Genomic DNA, 16,164 nt, shown 5'->3' with positions numbered 1-16,164 from the left:
CTGACTAGAAAGTTCTTTTCATTTGAGTTACACGCCCTGCTATAGCAGGAAAAAGAAGGGTTCAAAATGGTTCAAATGGCTCTGAGCACTTTGGGACTCAACTGCTGTGGTCATAAGTCCCCTAGAACTTAGAACTACTTAAACCTAACTAACCTAAGGACATCACACACATCCATGCCCGAGGCAGGATTCGAACCTGCGATCGTAGCGGTCGTGCGGTTCCAGACTGTAGCGCCTTTAACCGCTCGGCCACTCCGGCCGGCTGAAAAAGAGGGGAATGAGCAGAAAAGTGCCCCTATCGGAGCACAAAAAAAAAAACAAATATGCTCCTATTTATTAAAAGACTGACTGAAACGTGGGATACCAGCTGCTTCATTCTATCTCCCTCAGTATTTTCAAAAATAATTCCCAAAATTTTTAGCATGCAAGGAGAGAGTAGGAGTGAGAAAGAGATGAAAGGGTAATAAATACTGGAAGACAGTAGACAGTGACGGCAGTGGAATAGAGATGAAAAAGTAATAAAAACTGGAAGATAGTAGACAGTGGTTGTGGTATAGAAAGAGCGAAGGAGCCAATGGCTGTATGAGAGACAGACCAGTGGCAGTGGAACAAAGTTGATAGTGATGGAACAGTATTAGGAAAAGGGTGAAGGAGTCAGTGCCGATGGTGAGGAATAAAGAGAAAGTGGAAGTGAGTGAGAGCCAGAGAGTCTATGACAATGACAACGAGGAAAAGAGATAGTGACAGTGAGAAGAGACAGCAGCAGTCGGAAGGAATGAATGAGAAGATAGCAGTAAAGAGGGAGACAGTGAGCGCGAGAGAAGAGAATAGTAGTAGGGCAGAAAGAAGTAAACTGTGGCTGTAAGACAAGAAACAGTAACGAAACTTCCTGGCAGATTAAAACTGTGTGCCGGACAGAGACTTGCACTAGGGACCTTTGTCTTTCGTGGACAAGTGCTCTACCAATTGAGCTACCCAAGCACGACTCACGACCCGTCCTCTCAGCTTTAATTCTGCCGGTACCCCGTCTCCTACCTTCCAAACTTCACAGAAGCTCTTTTGCGAACCTGCAGAACTAGCACTCCTGGAAGAAAGGATACTGCAGAGACATGGCTTGGCCACAGCCTGGGGGATGTTTCCAGAATGAGATTTTCACTCTGCACCTAAGTGTGCGCTGATATGAAACTTCCTGGCAGATTCAGGAGACAGTAACGGTTAGAGAGACAGAAACAGATTCTGACAATGAGTTGGGCTGAATGAGTGAGTGAGATGGGCAAGTGGGAGTGGACAGGTACGAACGATTTACACCAATAGACTGGTGGGCGTGAGCAAGTTACTGTTGGGGGAGGGGGGGGATGCGTTGTGGGAGTGAGAGACAAGTTGCATGTTAAAAAGACCGCAAATTTTTCGCATGCCAGAATTTCAGGGAAATTTTTTAACATTGCCGAGGAAGGTAAAATGAGGCAGCTGGTACTCCGCTTTTCAGTCAGTCTTTTAACGAACAGGAGCATATTCGTCTTTTTGTGCTACAGTAGGAGCATTTTTCCGCTGATTATTTTATTGTTATTACTATTTCTAGAATGGAACTTTCGCCCTTCGGTGGAGGGTGCACCGTTTGAAGACTTTCTGGCAGATGTAGGCACGACTAGTTTTATTCGCGCCCAAAGCTTCAATACCTCCAGTAGTGTGCTTGCAAAATAGTGTAGTCCGTATCTGTGCAGCCAGTGTGGTAGGGGAGGGGGCGGCGGTAGTGGGGGGAGAGGGGATCACCGTCGTGAACGCCCACTGAGTAGTATGGGGGCGCACACAAATGCATAGCTCACGTAACTTGTAAGCTATACCTAACGTGTCTGCAAACGATCGTATTCACGGGCTGTGTCAGTGTGACCAGTAATTCGGAAATACAGACGTTCAAACTCAGTAGTTTCTCACTGGAGTAGCGAAAACGAAATAAGCACTTAAACAATGGATCAACTAAAGCCAACCAAGTCAGACCACACACTGCCACAAGAAAATCTCACACAACCAAAAGGGAAAAAAGGTGAAGTAGACATTGTCGCTTATTACTATGCCGACAAGATAAAATGGACATACATCACGTGTAAACTATTAGTCCCCTGACAACCCGTTTACAACCCGTTTTGCAGTATGTCCTAAAATTAAAATTTTCTTCTCCTTATTCCGTGTCTTTCCGAAGTAGTGAAGCTTTGGGAGAAGCAGACCGAAAGGAAAGAAGATCCTGTAATTTGTGACAGAAGGAGAACCAATATGAGTACAGGAGTGCAGCAGCTCTCAGTTCCAGCCAGAGGCCGCTAACGCTGCGCCGTATCTTTGTGTTCACAGGCGAGGCCAAGAGGCGGCACTCGTGGTCCAGCGACTGCGACTTCCAGCTGGTGGCCGGGGCGACTCTGCAGCCTCGCGCCCTCTCCACGTGGTACCTCACCGCAACGGTACGTTGTCTGTCCAGCTCTTACATCATCCGTTAAGTTTCAACATGGAGACCAGAAACTCCGTTTTTCGGTCATCTTGCGGGTGAACCGACAGTCCAGTCACTCGGGAGGACTGGTTGGACGCGGCCCACCACGAATTTCTTTCCTCCCTCAACCTCTTAATCTGAATAGCACTAGCACCTCAGTTATTTGCTGTTCTCCTCTACAGTTCTTACCCTCTACAGCTTTCTCTATTACCGTGGAGGCTATTCGCTGACGCCTCAACACATGTCCTCTCAACGTGTCCCTTCTTCTTGGAAGTGTTTTCCATACGTTTCTTTTTTCACCGATTCTGCAGCGAACTTCCTCATTTCTTATAAGTCCATTCTTCTGTAGCAGCAAATCTTAAACGCTTCGATTCTCTACTGTTCCAATATTCCTACCGTCCATGATTCACTGCCTTAAAATGCTGTGCAACAACGTACTGTAACGTATTGCATCCTCAAATTGAGGCCTAAATTTGATGCCAGTAGACTTCTGAACTTCGTGACCATCAATTTTGATGTTAACTTTATTGCTATTCTCATTTCTGATACTTCTCATTACTTTTGCTTTTCTTGGTTTACTCTCACTCCATATTCTTTTCTCATTCAACAGATCCTGTAATTCTTAAAAATGGTACAAATGGCTCTGAGCACTAAGGGACTTAACTTCTGAGGTCATCAGTCCCCTAGACCATAAAAGTACTTAAACCTAACTAACCTAAGGACATCACACACATCCATGCCTGAGGCAGCATTCGAACCTGCGACCGTAGCTGTCGCGCGGTACCAGACTGTAGCGCCTAGAACCGCTCGGCCACCTAGGCCGACTGTAATTCTTCGTCACTTTCACCGAGGACAGGCATATAATCAGCGAACCTTGTCATTGATAACATTTCACCCACAATTTTAGTACCACTCTCGAACCTTTCTTTTGTAGCGGGCCGCTGTGGGCGAGCGGTTCTAGGCGCTTCAGTCCGGAATCACGCGACTGCTACGGTCGCTGATTCGAATCCTGCCTCGGGCATAGATGTTTGTGATGTCCTTAGGTTAGTTAGGTTTAAGTGGTTCTAAGTTCTAGGGGACTGATGACCTCAGATGTTAAGTCCCGTAGTGCTCAGAGCCATTTGATCCATTTGAACCTTTCTTTTATTTCCTTAATGACTTCTTCGATGTGCAGAATGAACAATAGGGGCGAAAGACGACAGTACTGCCTTATACTGTTTCTAATCTGAGCACTTCGTTTTTGGTCTTCCTATCCTATTTTTCGCTCTTAGTTCTTTTACATATTGTATGTCTTCCTTCATTTCCTATAGCTTGTCCAGTTTTTTCTCAGAATTTTGAAAATCTTGCACCATTTTAAATCATCGAACGCTTTTTTAAGGTCGACATATCCTACGAATGTGCCTGGATCTTTCTCCAGTCTTGTTATCGATCGCAACGTCAGAACTGCTTCTCTGGTGCCTCTACCTTTCGTAAAATCAAACTGATTTTCTTTTCCATTATTCAGTATGTTCTTCTGGTTAGCATCTTGAATACATGACCTGTTAAGCTGATTGTGCGATAGTTGTCGCACTTATCTGCCCTTTCTATCTTCGGAATTGTGTGGATGATATTTTTCCGAAAGTCTGATGATACATTACCAATCTCTTAGATTCTACACTCCAACTTGGATAATCGATCGGCTGCCACTTCCCCCAATTATTTTAGAAATTTCAATGCATTGTTATCTATACCTTCTACATTATTTGATCTCAAATCTTCCAAAGCTCTTTTAAATCGTGATTCTGATACTGGATCCCCTATCTCTTGCCTGTTGACTTCTGTTTCTTCTTCTTTCATGTTATGAGATAAATCCTCCCGCTCATAGAGGTCCTCTTTCCACCTATCTGCTCTCTCTTCTGCGATTAACGTGGCATTCCCGTTGGACTCTTCACGTTACCACCCTTGCTTTTAATCTCACTGAAAGTTCTTCTGACTTTTCTATATGATGAGTCAGTCTTTCCAACGATCATTTCTTTTTCGATTTCTTCACATTTTTCCTGCAGCCATTTTGCCTTAACTTCCCTGCACTTTCTCTTTATTTCATTCCTAAGCGATTTATATTGGTGTATTCCGATCTTTCTCTGTACTTTTTGTATTTCCTTTTTTCGTCGGTCAGTTGAAGTATTTCTTCTGTTCCCCAAGCTTTCTTCAGAGTTACCCTCCTTGTACTTACGTCTGACTGTCCAATGTCTCTGATTGTCCTTTTAGAGATGGCCACTCATCTTCAACTGAACTACCTACTTTGGTATTCCTTATCGCAGTGTTCACTTCCTTAGCGAACTCAGCATCCTCAGTTTTTGAGTATCCCACGTCTTCCCACAATGATTTTTCCGATTGTTTCTCTTAAACTTCAGCGTACTCTTCACAGTTACTGAATTTTGGCCTGAGTCTATATCTGCTCCTGCGTACGCCTTACGATAGCTGATATCTGAATCTGTCTCTGACCATGACGTAATCCAGACGGAATCTTACCGTATCTCTAGCTCTTCTCCAAGTATACCTCCTCTTCCTGTGAATCTTATACAAATACTTCTCTATTACCATCGGAAATATATTGCACAACTCAAATACTCTTTCTTCTCTCGCATTCCTGCTGCCAACCCACATTCTCTTGTAATCCTTTGTTCTATTATTTCCTCTTCGATCGCGTTCCAGTCCTTCATGATAGCTAGATTTTCATATCCCTTTACATATTGAATTACCCGTTCAATATCTTCATATACTTTCTCTGTCTCTTCATCTTCTGCTTGCAACGTCGGCATATATACCTGAACTGCCACTGTCGGTGTTGGTTTGCTTTCGAATGTGATAAGAACAATCTTATCACTGAAGTCCACAGTAACTCGCTCTCTACCCAATTTCCTATTAATAACGAATCCTACTCACTTTATAACATTCTCTGCTGCTGTTGACATTACGCTACAATCGATTGACTGGAAATTCTTATCTTATTTCCATTTTACCTCTTGACCCCTACTATATCCAAATTTAGCCTTTGCATTTCACTTCTTAGATTTCCTAGCTTTCCTACAACGTTCAAACTTCTGACAGTCCATACTCCAACTTGAAAAATGTTATCTATTCGTTGATCATTTGATCTTTTTCTCATGGTCACCTCCCCCTTGCCAGTCCCCTCCGAGAGATCCGAACTGGGGATTAATACGGTATCTTTTGCGGATGGATCATCATGTACGCTTTCTCAGTTACAGCTCACACGTCCTGTGGATACACATTACGTTTCTTTAATGCAGGAGTATGTCCTGAACCTCTGTCTGCTCTTCCGCCCTCTTTGACAAGACCGTTGGCAGAGTGATGATAACTTCTTATGCCGAAAGTCTTCGGCCACCATCGCTGATTTTTATTCAGAATTTAAGCTATGGCTAGGTTCGAATCCGGAACCCAGGTTGTTTGATAACTAATCAAAGAACCTACTCCCAGCCTGAGGGTTCAATAGGAAACGTCTGAACTAACAATTGCTATTTTGTCTAAAACTAACGTGGTGAGACCGTGGCTGTATACAGTTAATGTAGGTTGATTCTTCCAAAGAAGAAGACAGCAACCAGCCACTATTGGCTGGTTGCTGTCTTCTTCTTTGTAATAATCAACCTACATGAACTAACAATTGCAGAAATTGACTTTTACGGCTGCGCGCCCGAAATCTAATGTATTACTCAATGCTTTATGTCGTCCTTGTTGTAGTGTGGTTTGGAAACTACGACTGCATATGACATAAAAGATAAATCAAGCAATTATATGTGTCAGTCTCTTTTTACTTTCTCATACGAGGCGTTTCGAGGGCTTACACCCTCATCTTCAGATGGATCAGTGGACTGCAGTCGTCTGCCTTTAGTTAATGTGCAATCAGCACGTGTTAACGTAATATAACACTGGAATTATAAATTTTAGACAAATCTAAAGCTACTTACAGCGCTCATAGAGTATTGGAGCAGAAATAACCCTGAGGGTTGTCATAGATATACATTTTCACCTTTAGATGGCATAGAAACACGAAACAACAACATAGACAGTCCACAAATATAGAAATACAGCCTTGCAAGTCGGAGAGCATTCATTATCAGGTTTTGACAACAATGATAATAATCTTAAAAAAATGGTTCAAATGGCTCTGAGCACTATGGGACTTAACATCTGTGGTCATCAGTCCCCTAGAACTTAGAACTACTTAAACCTAACTAACCTAAGGACATCACACACATCCATGCCCGAGGCAGGATTCCAACCTGCGACCGTAGCAGTCGCGCGGTTCCGGACTGAGCGCCTAGAACCGCGAGACCACCGCGGCCGGCGATAATAATCTAATAACACTTCAAAAAACTGAACTAAGGCCACAAACTAAACCTATACGAAGAATTCGACATTTTTATTCACAACAGAAGACATTGGCATAACGTCGTTCACAATGACATAACTGAGACAATGGTAATGTACCTTTCAGAAGGTTCTCCAAGTATACTAGAATATGGACAGTGACCGTTACTAACCTCTGCTTTGGAGTGACCTAAGTCACCAAAACAACTTCGAAATCACCAAACCGACACATTAACGAATAAATATGCTGAATTATAGGTTTATAGGCCGCTCATTTTTATATATTTGCAGTAATTATATTTTAAAATTAAAAGTATGTAAGGATTTGAACACTTCTTTGCATGTTATATGCATCTTCGATTCACATTGTAAGCTCGTAACGAATGCTCTCTTGAATTACAAGGCACTATGTCTCCACATCTGTACACATTCTGCACTGTTTATGTATTTGTTACTTGTTTGTGTGACGTCTTTAGATGTTTATTTGTAACGGTCGTCATTGTTATTTCAACTGCAACATCATGTAAGTAGCTTTACCATTGCTTAAAATGTGGAATTCGAGTGCCATATTACGTTAACAAGTGCTGATTATTCTATTTCTAGGGAAATGAAACTTGAAACATGCAACTGGTTGCATCCAGCAGACAAAAATGCTATGCAAGCCTTCGAAAAGCGTCGTGGTAGAAAATAAAAAGTGATTGTCACAGATAGTCGTTTAATTTATCCCTCACACCGAAGAGTCAAACAAACTGGTACACCTGCCTAATATCATGTAGGGCCCCCGCAAACACGCAGAAGTGCCAGAACACGACGTGGCATGAACTCGACTAATGCCTCAAGTAATGTTGGAGGGAACTGACACCATGAATCCTGCATGGCTGTCCATAAATCCGCAAGAATACGAGGGGATGGAGATCTCTTCTGAACAGCACGTTGCAAGGCACCCCAGATGTGCTCAATACTGTTCATGTCTGGCGAGTTTGGTGGCCAGCGGAAGTGTTTAAACTCAGAAGGGTGTTCCTGAAGCCACTTTGTAGCAGTTCTGGATGTGTGGGGTGTCGCATTGTCCTGCTTGAATAGCCCAAAAAAATGATTCAAATGGCTCTGAGGCACTATGGAACTTAACATCTGAGGTCATCAGTCCCCTAGACTTAGAACTACTTAAACCTAACTAACCTAAGGACATCACACACATCCATGCCCGAGGCAGGATTCGAACCTGCGACCGTAGAAGCAGCGCGGTTCAAGACTGTAGCGCCTTGAATAGCCCAAATACGTCGATATGCACAATGGACATGAATGGATGCAGGTGACCAGACAGGATGCTTACGTACATGTCACCTGTCAGAGTCGTATCGAGGTCCAGTATCATTCCGACTACACACGCCCCACACCATTACAGAGCCTCCACCAGTTCGAAAAATCATCTGCTGACATGCAGAGTACATGTATTCATGAGGCTGTCTCCATACCCGTACACGCCCATCCGCTCGATACAATCTGAAACGAGACTCGCCTGACCAGGCAACATGTTTCCAGTCATCAAAAGTCCAATGTTGGTGCTGACGGGCCCAGGCGAGGCGTGCAGTCATCAAGGGTACACGAGTGGGTCTTCGGCTCCGAAAGCTCATATCGATGTTTCGTTGAATGGTTCTAGTGCTGACACTTGTTGATGCGTCAGAAGGGTTGCACTTCTGTCACGTTGAACGATTCTATTCAGTCGTCGTTGGCCCCGTTCTTGCACGATCCTTTTCCGGCCGCAGCGATATCGGAGATTTGATGTTTTACTGGGTTTCTGATATTCACGGAACACTCGTCAATTGCTTGAACGGGAAAATCCCCATTTCATCGCTACCTTGGAGATGCTGTGTCCCATCGCCCGTGCGGCGACTATACCACCACGTTCAGACTCATTTAAATCTTGATAACCTGCCATTGTAGCAGCAGTAATCGATCTAACAACTGCGCCAGACACTCTTTGTCTCATATAGGCATTGCCGATAACAACGCCTTATTCTCCCTGTTTACATGTCTCTATATTTGAATATCTACATCTACATCTACATCTACATCTACATGATTACTCTGCAATTCACATTTAAGTGCTTGGCAGAGGATTCATCGAACCACAATCATACTATCTATCTACCATTCCACTCCCGAACAGCGCGCGGGAAAAACGAATACGTAAATCTTTCTGTTCGAGCTCTGATTTCTCTTATTTTATTTTGATGATCATTCCTACCTATGTAGGTAGGGCTCAACAAAATATTTTCGCATTCGGAAGAGAAAGTTGGTGACTGAAATTTCGTAAATAGATCTCGCCGCGACGAAAAACGTCTTTGCTTTAATGACTTCCATCCCAACTCGCGTATCGTATCTGCCACACTCTCTCCCCTATTACGTGATAATACAAAACGAGCTGCCCTTTTTTGTACGCTTTCGATGTCCTCCGTCATTCCCACCTGGTAAGGATCCCACACCGCGCAGCAATATTCTAACAGAGGACGAGCGAGTGTAGTGTAAGCTGTCTCTTTAGTGGACTTGTTGCATCTTCTAAGTGTCCTGCCAATGAAACGCAACCTTTGGCTCGCCTTCCCCACAATATTATCTATGTGGTCTTTCCACATGCTTATACCAGTCTCTTTGGCGCTTCAGTGTATAACGGTCAATGCTCCACGGAAACATGAACACGCCCATCTGTTGTACACTGATGAGCGCAAACTCTGTAACCACATTCTTATTTAAATGTTTTGTATTCCAGTCTTTGATCACAATAGCATTACTTTAGACGATGACCGGTTTCAGTCCGTAATGACCATCCTCAGATCTACAATATACAAATACACCTAGTGAGCAGTGTGTCTTACAGCATAATACAGCAATACGTATCACAATATACTATCATACAACCAGGGAAATGTACAGATAAAATACGGTAAAACGTACCTTTTTACACCATGTCCTAAAGTGATAAGGCCATAATGGCACCGTCAAAACGTATATATATAATCAGCACAGCATCGTCACATAGATCTAAAATAAGGTGTAGAATTGCTATTGTGATCAAAGAGTGGAATAAAAAACATTTGACAGTATTGGATCACTGTTTGTATACGCGACTATGTCGCAGTTGGTGAAACTTCTTACTGACGTGTTGATCGACCTTTGGATCGCAATATAGCACCGACTTTGCATGGAATGGATTCGGCAAGTCCTTGGTAGGTTTACAGATGTATACGCCGCCAGATGTCTACGCACTGGTTATCCCATTGCTGCGAATCACAGGCCTGTGGCTTATAGGCTCAAAGATGGCGTCCAGTAGCACTCCAGATGTGTTTCATCGAATTCAGGTCAGGTGAATTTGGTGGCCAAGACATCAATGCGAGTTCACTATCATGCTTCTCAAACCACTTAGCACGATTCAGGCCTTGTGACACGGATACTTATCCAGCTTGAAAATTCCTCCTACATCGGGGAAGGCATGCATAAAGGTGTGCTGATCGTACGGAATACTGTTCATGTAGAGTCCACATCTGTCTACCACAGGTTCCATGAACGCCCATAGCATAATATTGTCCCCACCCACCTGTGACCGTGGCGCAATGAACGTACCATTGTTAAAATAGTTCAAATGGTTCAAGTGGCTCTGAGCACTATGGGACTTAACTGCTGAGGTCATCAGTCCCCTAGAACTTAGAACTACTTAAACCTAACTAACCTAAGGACATCACACACATCCATGCCCGAGGCAGGATTCGAACCTGCGACCGTAGCGGTCGCACCGCTCCAGACTGTAGCGCCTAGAACCGCTCGGCCACTCCGGCCGGCGTTAAAATAGTTCCCCATTGCGACGCACAGTGGTGTGGAGCTCAGAAAAGTTTGTCAAAAATAGAAATAAGATTTAAATTTAAACGTAAATTGGTATATAAGGGTTATCTAGGTCGCTAATTATTCATATTTATAATCCCAAAATAAAAAACCCCCAAATAATAATTACAGTATTACAATCGCAAAATGAAAAACAGTTTGTTTTTCTTTTATTTTTATTTTGAAACTTGTTGAATCATCTCTCTGTCGGGATAGTTATCATGTTTAAAATCAAAGTCAGTATCATGCTTATCAGAAATTTCTAGAAAACTTTCACGTTCGTCATCAGGAAAATATAAAAGCCCTAGGGCGTCCACTGGCAAATTTTTACTTTTTTCCGGTTTCATTTTTCTGAGGTTAGAAATGAGTGGATCCGAAGACACTAGAAGTCAAAGAAATACATCTTCAATTTTATTGATGAGTGAATATTTCCTGGAAATACTGCTTGATATTTTTTGATATATTTATTTCTAGCTTCCTGAGCATCTTCAGGTAACTGGTATATTGGTAACATCACTGATTCTATTATGTGAGCACCGTCCATTAAGACTTTATGAACTGTCATAGTCATGTAGTAAAAGGGATACTTCACCACACACATTTCCGCAAAATTATGATAGTATTTTCGAAATTTTTCGATTTTCATCTTATAGCCACATGACATAACATGCAAGCTAACGTGAAATAGCTGAATGAATTTTTCATCCATCCCCAGGATCTGAGCATGGTTTTATAAAAAAGACGACGAGCAGTATTGCCGTCATTGGAGTTCTCATATCCGACTTTTGGACGATCAAAAAGAAGCGCTATCTGCGTTGGATCTAGTTCTGAATTGTTTTTTTTTTTTTTTCCGAATGTCAAAATGCTTTTTATCTTCCGTTCATCGTAATTGCCATTATGTCCAAGGTGAAATAAATACTCAAAGCAACGAATCCATGAGTGTAAGGTTGATAATCAGTAACGTAAATTGGCAACATTGATCACTATATTATTTACAAAATCAACACTATTAAATTGTTTTGACGTTGCTCCATTCAAGTAGCAGTGCGAAGATAATGTACTAGGTGTAGCATTACAAAAGTTCCCATCAATCCTTGTGAAAATCCTTTCCTTCCCATACGATTTGAAATGGACGTAGAGACGCAAATTGGCCTTCAATATATTTCTTCTGGTTTAGAGTAAATGTTACACTTTCATCTAAAAATTGTAGCCTTATACACTATGTGATCAATAATATCCAGACACCTGACTGAAAATGACTTACAAATTCGTGCCACCCTCCATCAGTAATGCTGGAATTCAATATGGTGTTGGCCCATCCTTAGCCTTGATGTCAGCTTCCACTCTCGCAGGCATACATTGAATCAGGTGCTCGAAGGTTTCTTCGGGAATGGCAGCCCATTCTTCACGGAGTGCTGCACTGAGGGGAGGTATCGATGTCCGTCGGTAAGGCCTGGTACGAAGTCGGCGTTCCAAAACAACCCAGAGGTGTTCTATAGGATTCACGTCAGGACTCTGTGCAGGCCAGTCCATTACAGGGATGTTATTGTCGTGTAAACACTCCGCCACAGGCTGTGTATTATGAACTGGTTCTCGAGAGTGATAAAAGATGCAGTCGCCATCCCCAACTTTCTCTTCAACAGTGGGAAGCAAGAAGGTGTTTAAAACATCAATGTACGACTGGGCAAGCCCCCTCCATGAGAAACACGACCACAGCATAACACCACCGCCTCCGAATTTTACTGTTGGCACTACATACGCTGGCAGATGACGTTCACCGGGAAATTCGCCGTACCCATACATTGCCATGGGATCGCCACATTGTGTACCGCGATTCGTCACTCCGCACAGCGTTTTTCCACTGTTCAATCATCCAATGTTTACGCTCCTTACACCAAGCGAGACGTCGTTTGGTATTTACCGGCGTGAAGCGTGGCTTATGAGCAGCCGCTCAACCACGAAATCCAAGTTTTGTCACCTCCCGCCTAACTGTCACAGTACTTGCAGTGGATCCTGATGCAGTTTGGAATTCTTGTGTGATGGTCTGGATAGATGTCTGCCTATTACACATTACGACCCTCTTAACTGTCGGCGGTCTCTGTCAGTCAACAGACGAGGTCGACCTGTACGCTTTGTACTGTGCGTGTCCCTTCACGTTTCCACTTCACTATCACATCGGTAACAGTGGACATAGGGATGTCGAGGAGTGTGGAAATCTCGCGTACAGACGTGTGACAAGTGACACCCAATCAGCTGACCACGTTCGAAGTCCGTGAGTTCCGCGGGGCGCCCCATTCTGCTCTCTCACGAGGTCGCTGATATGGAGTAGCTGGCAGGAGAATGCACCTAATATGAAATCGTATGTTTTGGGGGTGTCCGTATACTTTTGATCACAAAGTGTAGGTCTACAGTAACGTGACGATGAAGGCGCAGGTGTTTTCCTTATCACTACTTCTTTCTTGTAAGAACTGTCTTTGGATACTAGTTGCAATGAAACCAATGAAGCCACAAATACATTAACATCCGATTCACCTGCACCATTAAACTTTTGTTTGTACTCGCTATGCCCCGAAGAACCATCAAAATCCCATTTTAATATCAACCTTGCATTTTTTAAATAATTTCTTTAGAGAATATTTCCATAGTGTCCTTTTCAACATGTAAAATTCTTTCTGATGTATGAATTAAGAGCGCTTGTACACTGATTTCCACACGAATCTCTGTTATATGCATATATGACAGGTAACAAGTAAATTTGGCTTATTATTTTTTCGCAGGCGAGATAGATAAGAGAAGCGTCTCAGGTATCTGAGATATCCCACTTATCTTTCAGAGTAACATGCAACAAAGACTCCTCTAGAAGATTCTGCAGTAGTCTACTTATTCGGTGACTATCACTTTTTCACATTTTTGGCCACGTTTTTTTAAAATCTAGACGACTGTGCGACGGTACAGTTGTATTTTCATTAGTGCTAAGTTACTTATGCTGGTCTTTGCTATTGCAGAGGATGCATAACCCTACCTGATGCTTTATTAATAAAAATAATAGATTTTTCCTGATCTACAAATCAGACTAAATAATTGTTAGGTTGATAATAGGTGCAGCATGTAAATAATGTTTTCCAACCACAGGATTAAAGTTAAATGTTAAATGTCTAGCCAACACTTTCATGCACGCATGCATCGTTCTTCTTAACTGCAATATCGTATAAGTAAAATAGTTTAACTACCACATATTGATCAGAAAACACACCATAAATTTAATATTGCTCGTAACACTGCATGTGTTCACAGCCCGAATACGATCTGTCTTCAGATCAACACTATTCATGTTCAAAGACGTTCGTCAGATACTCGATTAAATAATACTATGTGTCGACCGCTGCTGAAAATAATAAGAGACACGCCAAACAGTAAGTGCTACAGTCGTATTCAGTCCAACCGTCCCTGGTGGGACATGACAATTGTTACATGTGATTTCGTGTTTCTTGGAGTCTGTTGTTACAAGTTACATGCAAAGATACACAGAGACTACAATTTTAATTAGGGACTGATGACCTCAGCAGTTTGGTCCCATAAGATCTTACTACAAATTTCCAAATTACAATTTTAATATTTCCCACATAAAAACGAATGTTATTGCTTTTGAAGGAGAGCACAAACTACGGTCCAAAAAAGTGCTAATTCCAAACGGTATGCATTCGAGAGGACGACGGTTCAATCCCGCGTTCGGCCATCCTGATTTATGTTTTCCCTAGATTTCCCTAAATCGCTCCAGGCAAATGCCGTGATGGTTCCTTTGAAGGGGCCCGGCCGACTTCCTTCTCCGTCCTTCCCTAATCCAATGAGACCGATGACCTAGCTTTGTGACCTTCTCCCGCAAACAACCCAACCCAAGCCCTCCAAACGGTACGAGCTAGTATTTCAGACGCAAATAAGCGTATCACGTCCATATGGAGAAATGCTGTAATAGGGACACCTGATGCTATAAATCATTTGGAAAAACGTCTACAGTTATTCGTAGAACAAGGAGACAAAACAGAAATGAATAATGGCACAATCACTTCTGGGGGAGGTACAATTTACAGTAAACAAGAACTTGATACAATGTGGAAAGCAGCAGGCGATAATAAAAAGAAATTAGAAAATAGTAAACCTGACAGCAGTAACTAAAGATGTAATAGAAGATTTATATATAGGAAATGGGTTTAACTAAGCAAAGCAATTTCCAAAGTATTAACCAGACGGTGATGTACACCCGATTTATTTTTTAAGAGTGTTTGCCAGATCTTTAGCTAAAAAGTGGGATGACTTAAAGAAAATAGGTTTCACATTAGGATATTTAATGGGAGACGCTGCGGAATGGGGAAATGCTGATGCAGAAGAATTTGTGTCTTGGAAAGGTTTTGAGGAAAGCTTTAAGAGGAAGTACTGGTCATCAACTACTCAGGAAAAATTAATCTTGAAGTTATTAGACCCTACTCCATACAATAATTTATGGGGAACATATAAAAAGTACGTAGAATAGCATCTGAAAAAATCGAAGAACTTGGATGATTCAATAAATGAAACGCACTTAGTAAAAGTACTCATTAGACGTTTAACATACCACGCTCGACAAGCAATATTGTATAGAGGGTGGAAAACAATGAACGAGTTATTAACGTTTATTGAAAGTTTAGACACACTGAGTACTGAAAGAAATGAAAATTATTCAGTGAATGACCGAAATACGGGGAATAGGAATAACAAATTCTTTCCTAATTCCTTACCGCGGGCGAAGGAATCCAGTTATTGTAGGGTAAGCAGTAATGAAACTGTTCACAGCAGGGATAACGGTCTAAATCGCAATAAACGTAGACGGGGAAGAAATCAGACTGATAACATAATCTCGCAGGTGTTTACGCCTCAAAACCAACAAATAAATATGCAACGAAATAATAAAGCAGAAGCAAATCAGCGGAATATTGAAGGTTCCAAGCGGTATCCGGTCATAGTGACGAAAAACGAGCTCGGCTCATAAATAACTAAAATGCTCGCTTATAGTAAAATATCACCTATTGACAATTGGTTATTAGCAGAAGAGGAAAATTTATAAAAGGGGCAACGCAAACCAATTGTAATCGGAAGAATAGGAAATAAAGGAGTGGAAATTTGCATTGATTCAGGAAGCGAAGTATCAATAATTTCGGAGGAATGGCTGTTAGGTGGAAGAATAAAGGAATTTCCTAAGTACATATTGTAGATATTACAGGTACTAAGAGTAATGTTGTGAAACGGGAGACAAGGGTTACTTCTGGCATAGATCAATTGGTGTTTGAACGAACCATGTTAATAGTCCCTAAAATAAAAACGCAAGTATTACTAGGAGTATCTGTTATTACAGGTTACCTGTATTGAGCTGACTGGAATTTAACTAAAAAGAATTACACCAGACGCGTTTCGCTTTT

General features: G+C 42.1%; 1 protein-coding gene across 1 annotated transcript in view; it reads left to right on the top strand.

The window, feature by feature from the left end:
- The window catches only part of LOC126187869 (uncharacterized), a 1,070,755-nt gene that overhangs the window by 939,317 nt on the left and 115,274 nt on the right, over positions 1 to 16,164 (top strand). The window contains exon 3 of the mRNA XM_049929241.1: positions 2,344 to 2,450. Within this exon, the coding sequence (XP_049785198.1) occupies positions 2,344 to 2,450 (107 nt within the window). The remainder of the gene's footprint in view (positions 1 to 2,343; positions 2,451 to 16,164) is intronic.

Source organism: Schistocerca cancellata, chromosome 1, assembly GCF_023864275.1.
Source record: "Schistocerca cancellata isolate TAMUIC-IGC-003103 chromosome 1, iqSchCanc2.1, whole genome shotgun sequence".
NCBI lineage: Eukaryota > Metazoa > Arthropoda > Insecta > Orthoptera > Acrididae > Schistocerca > Schistocerca cancellata.
The sequence above is the reverse complement of the archived record's forward strand: the minus strand, read 5'-3'. Positions and strand labels throughout refer to the sequence as shown.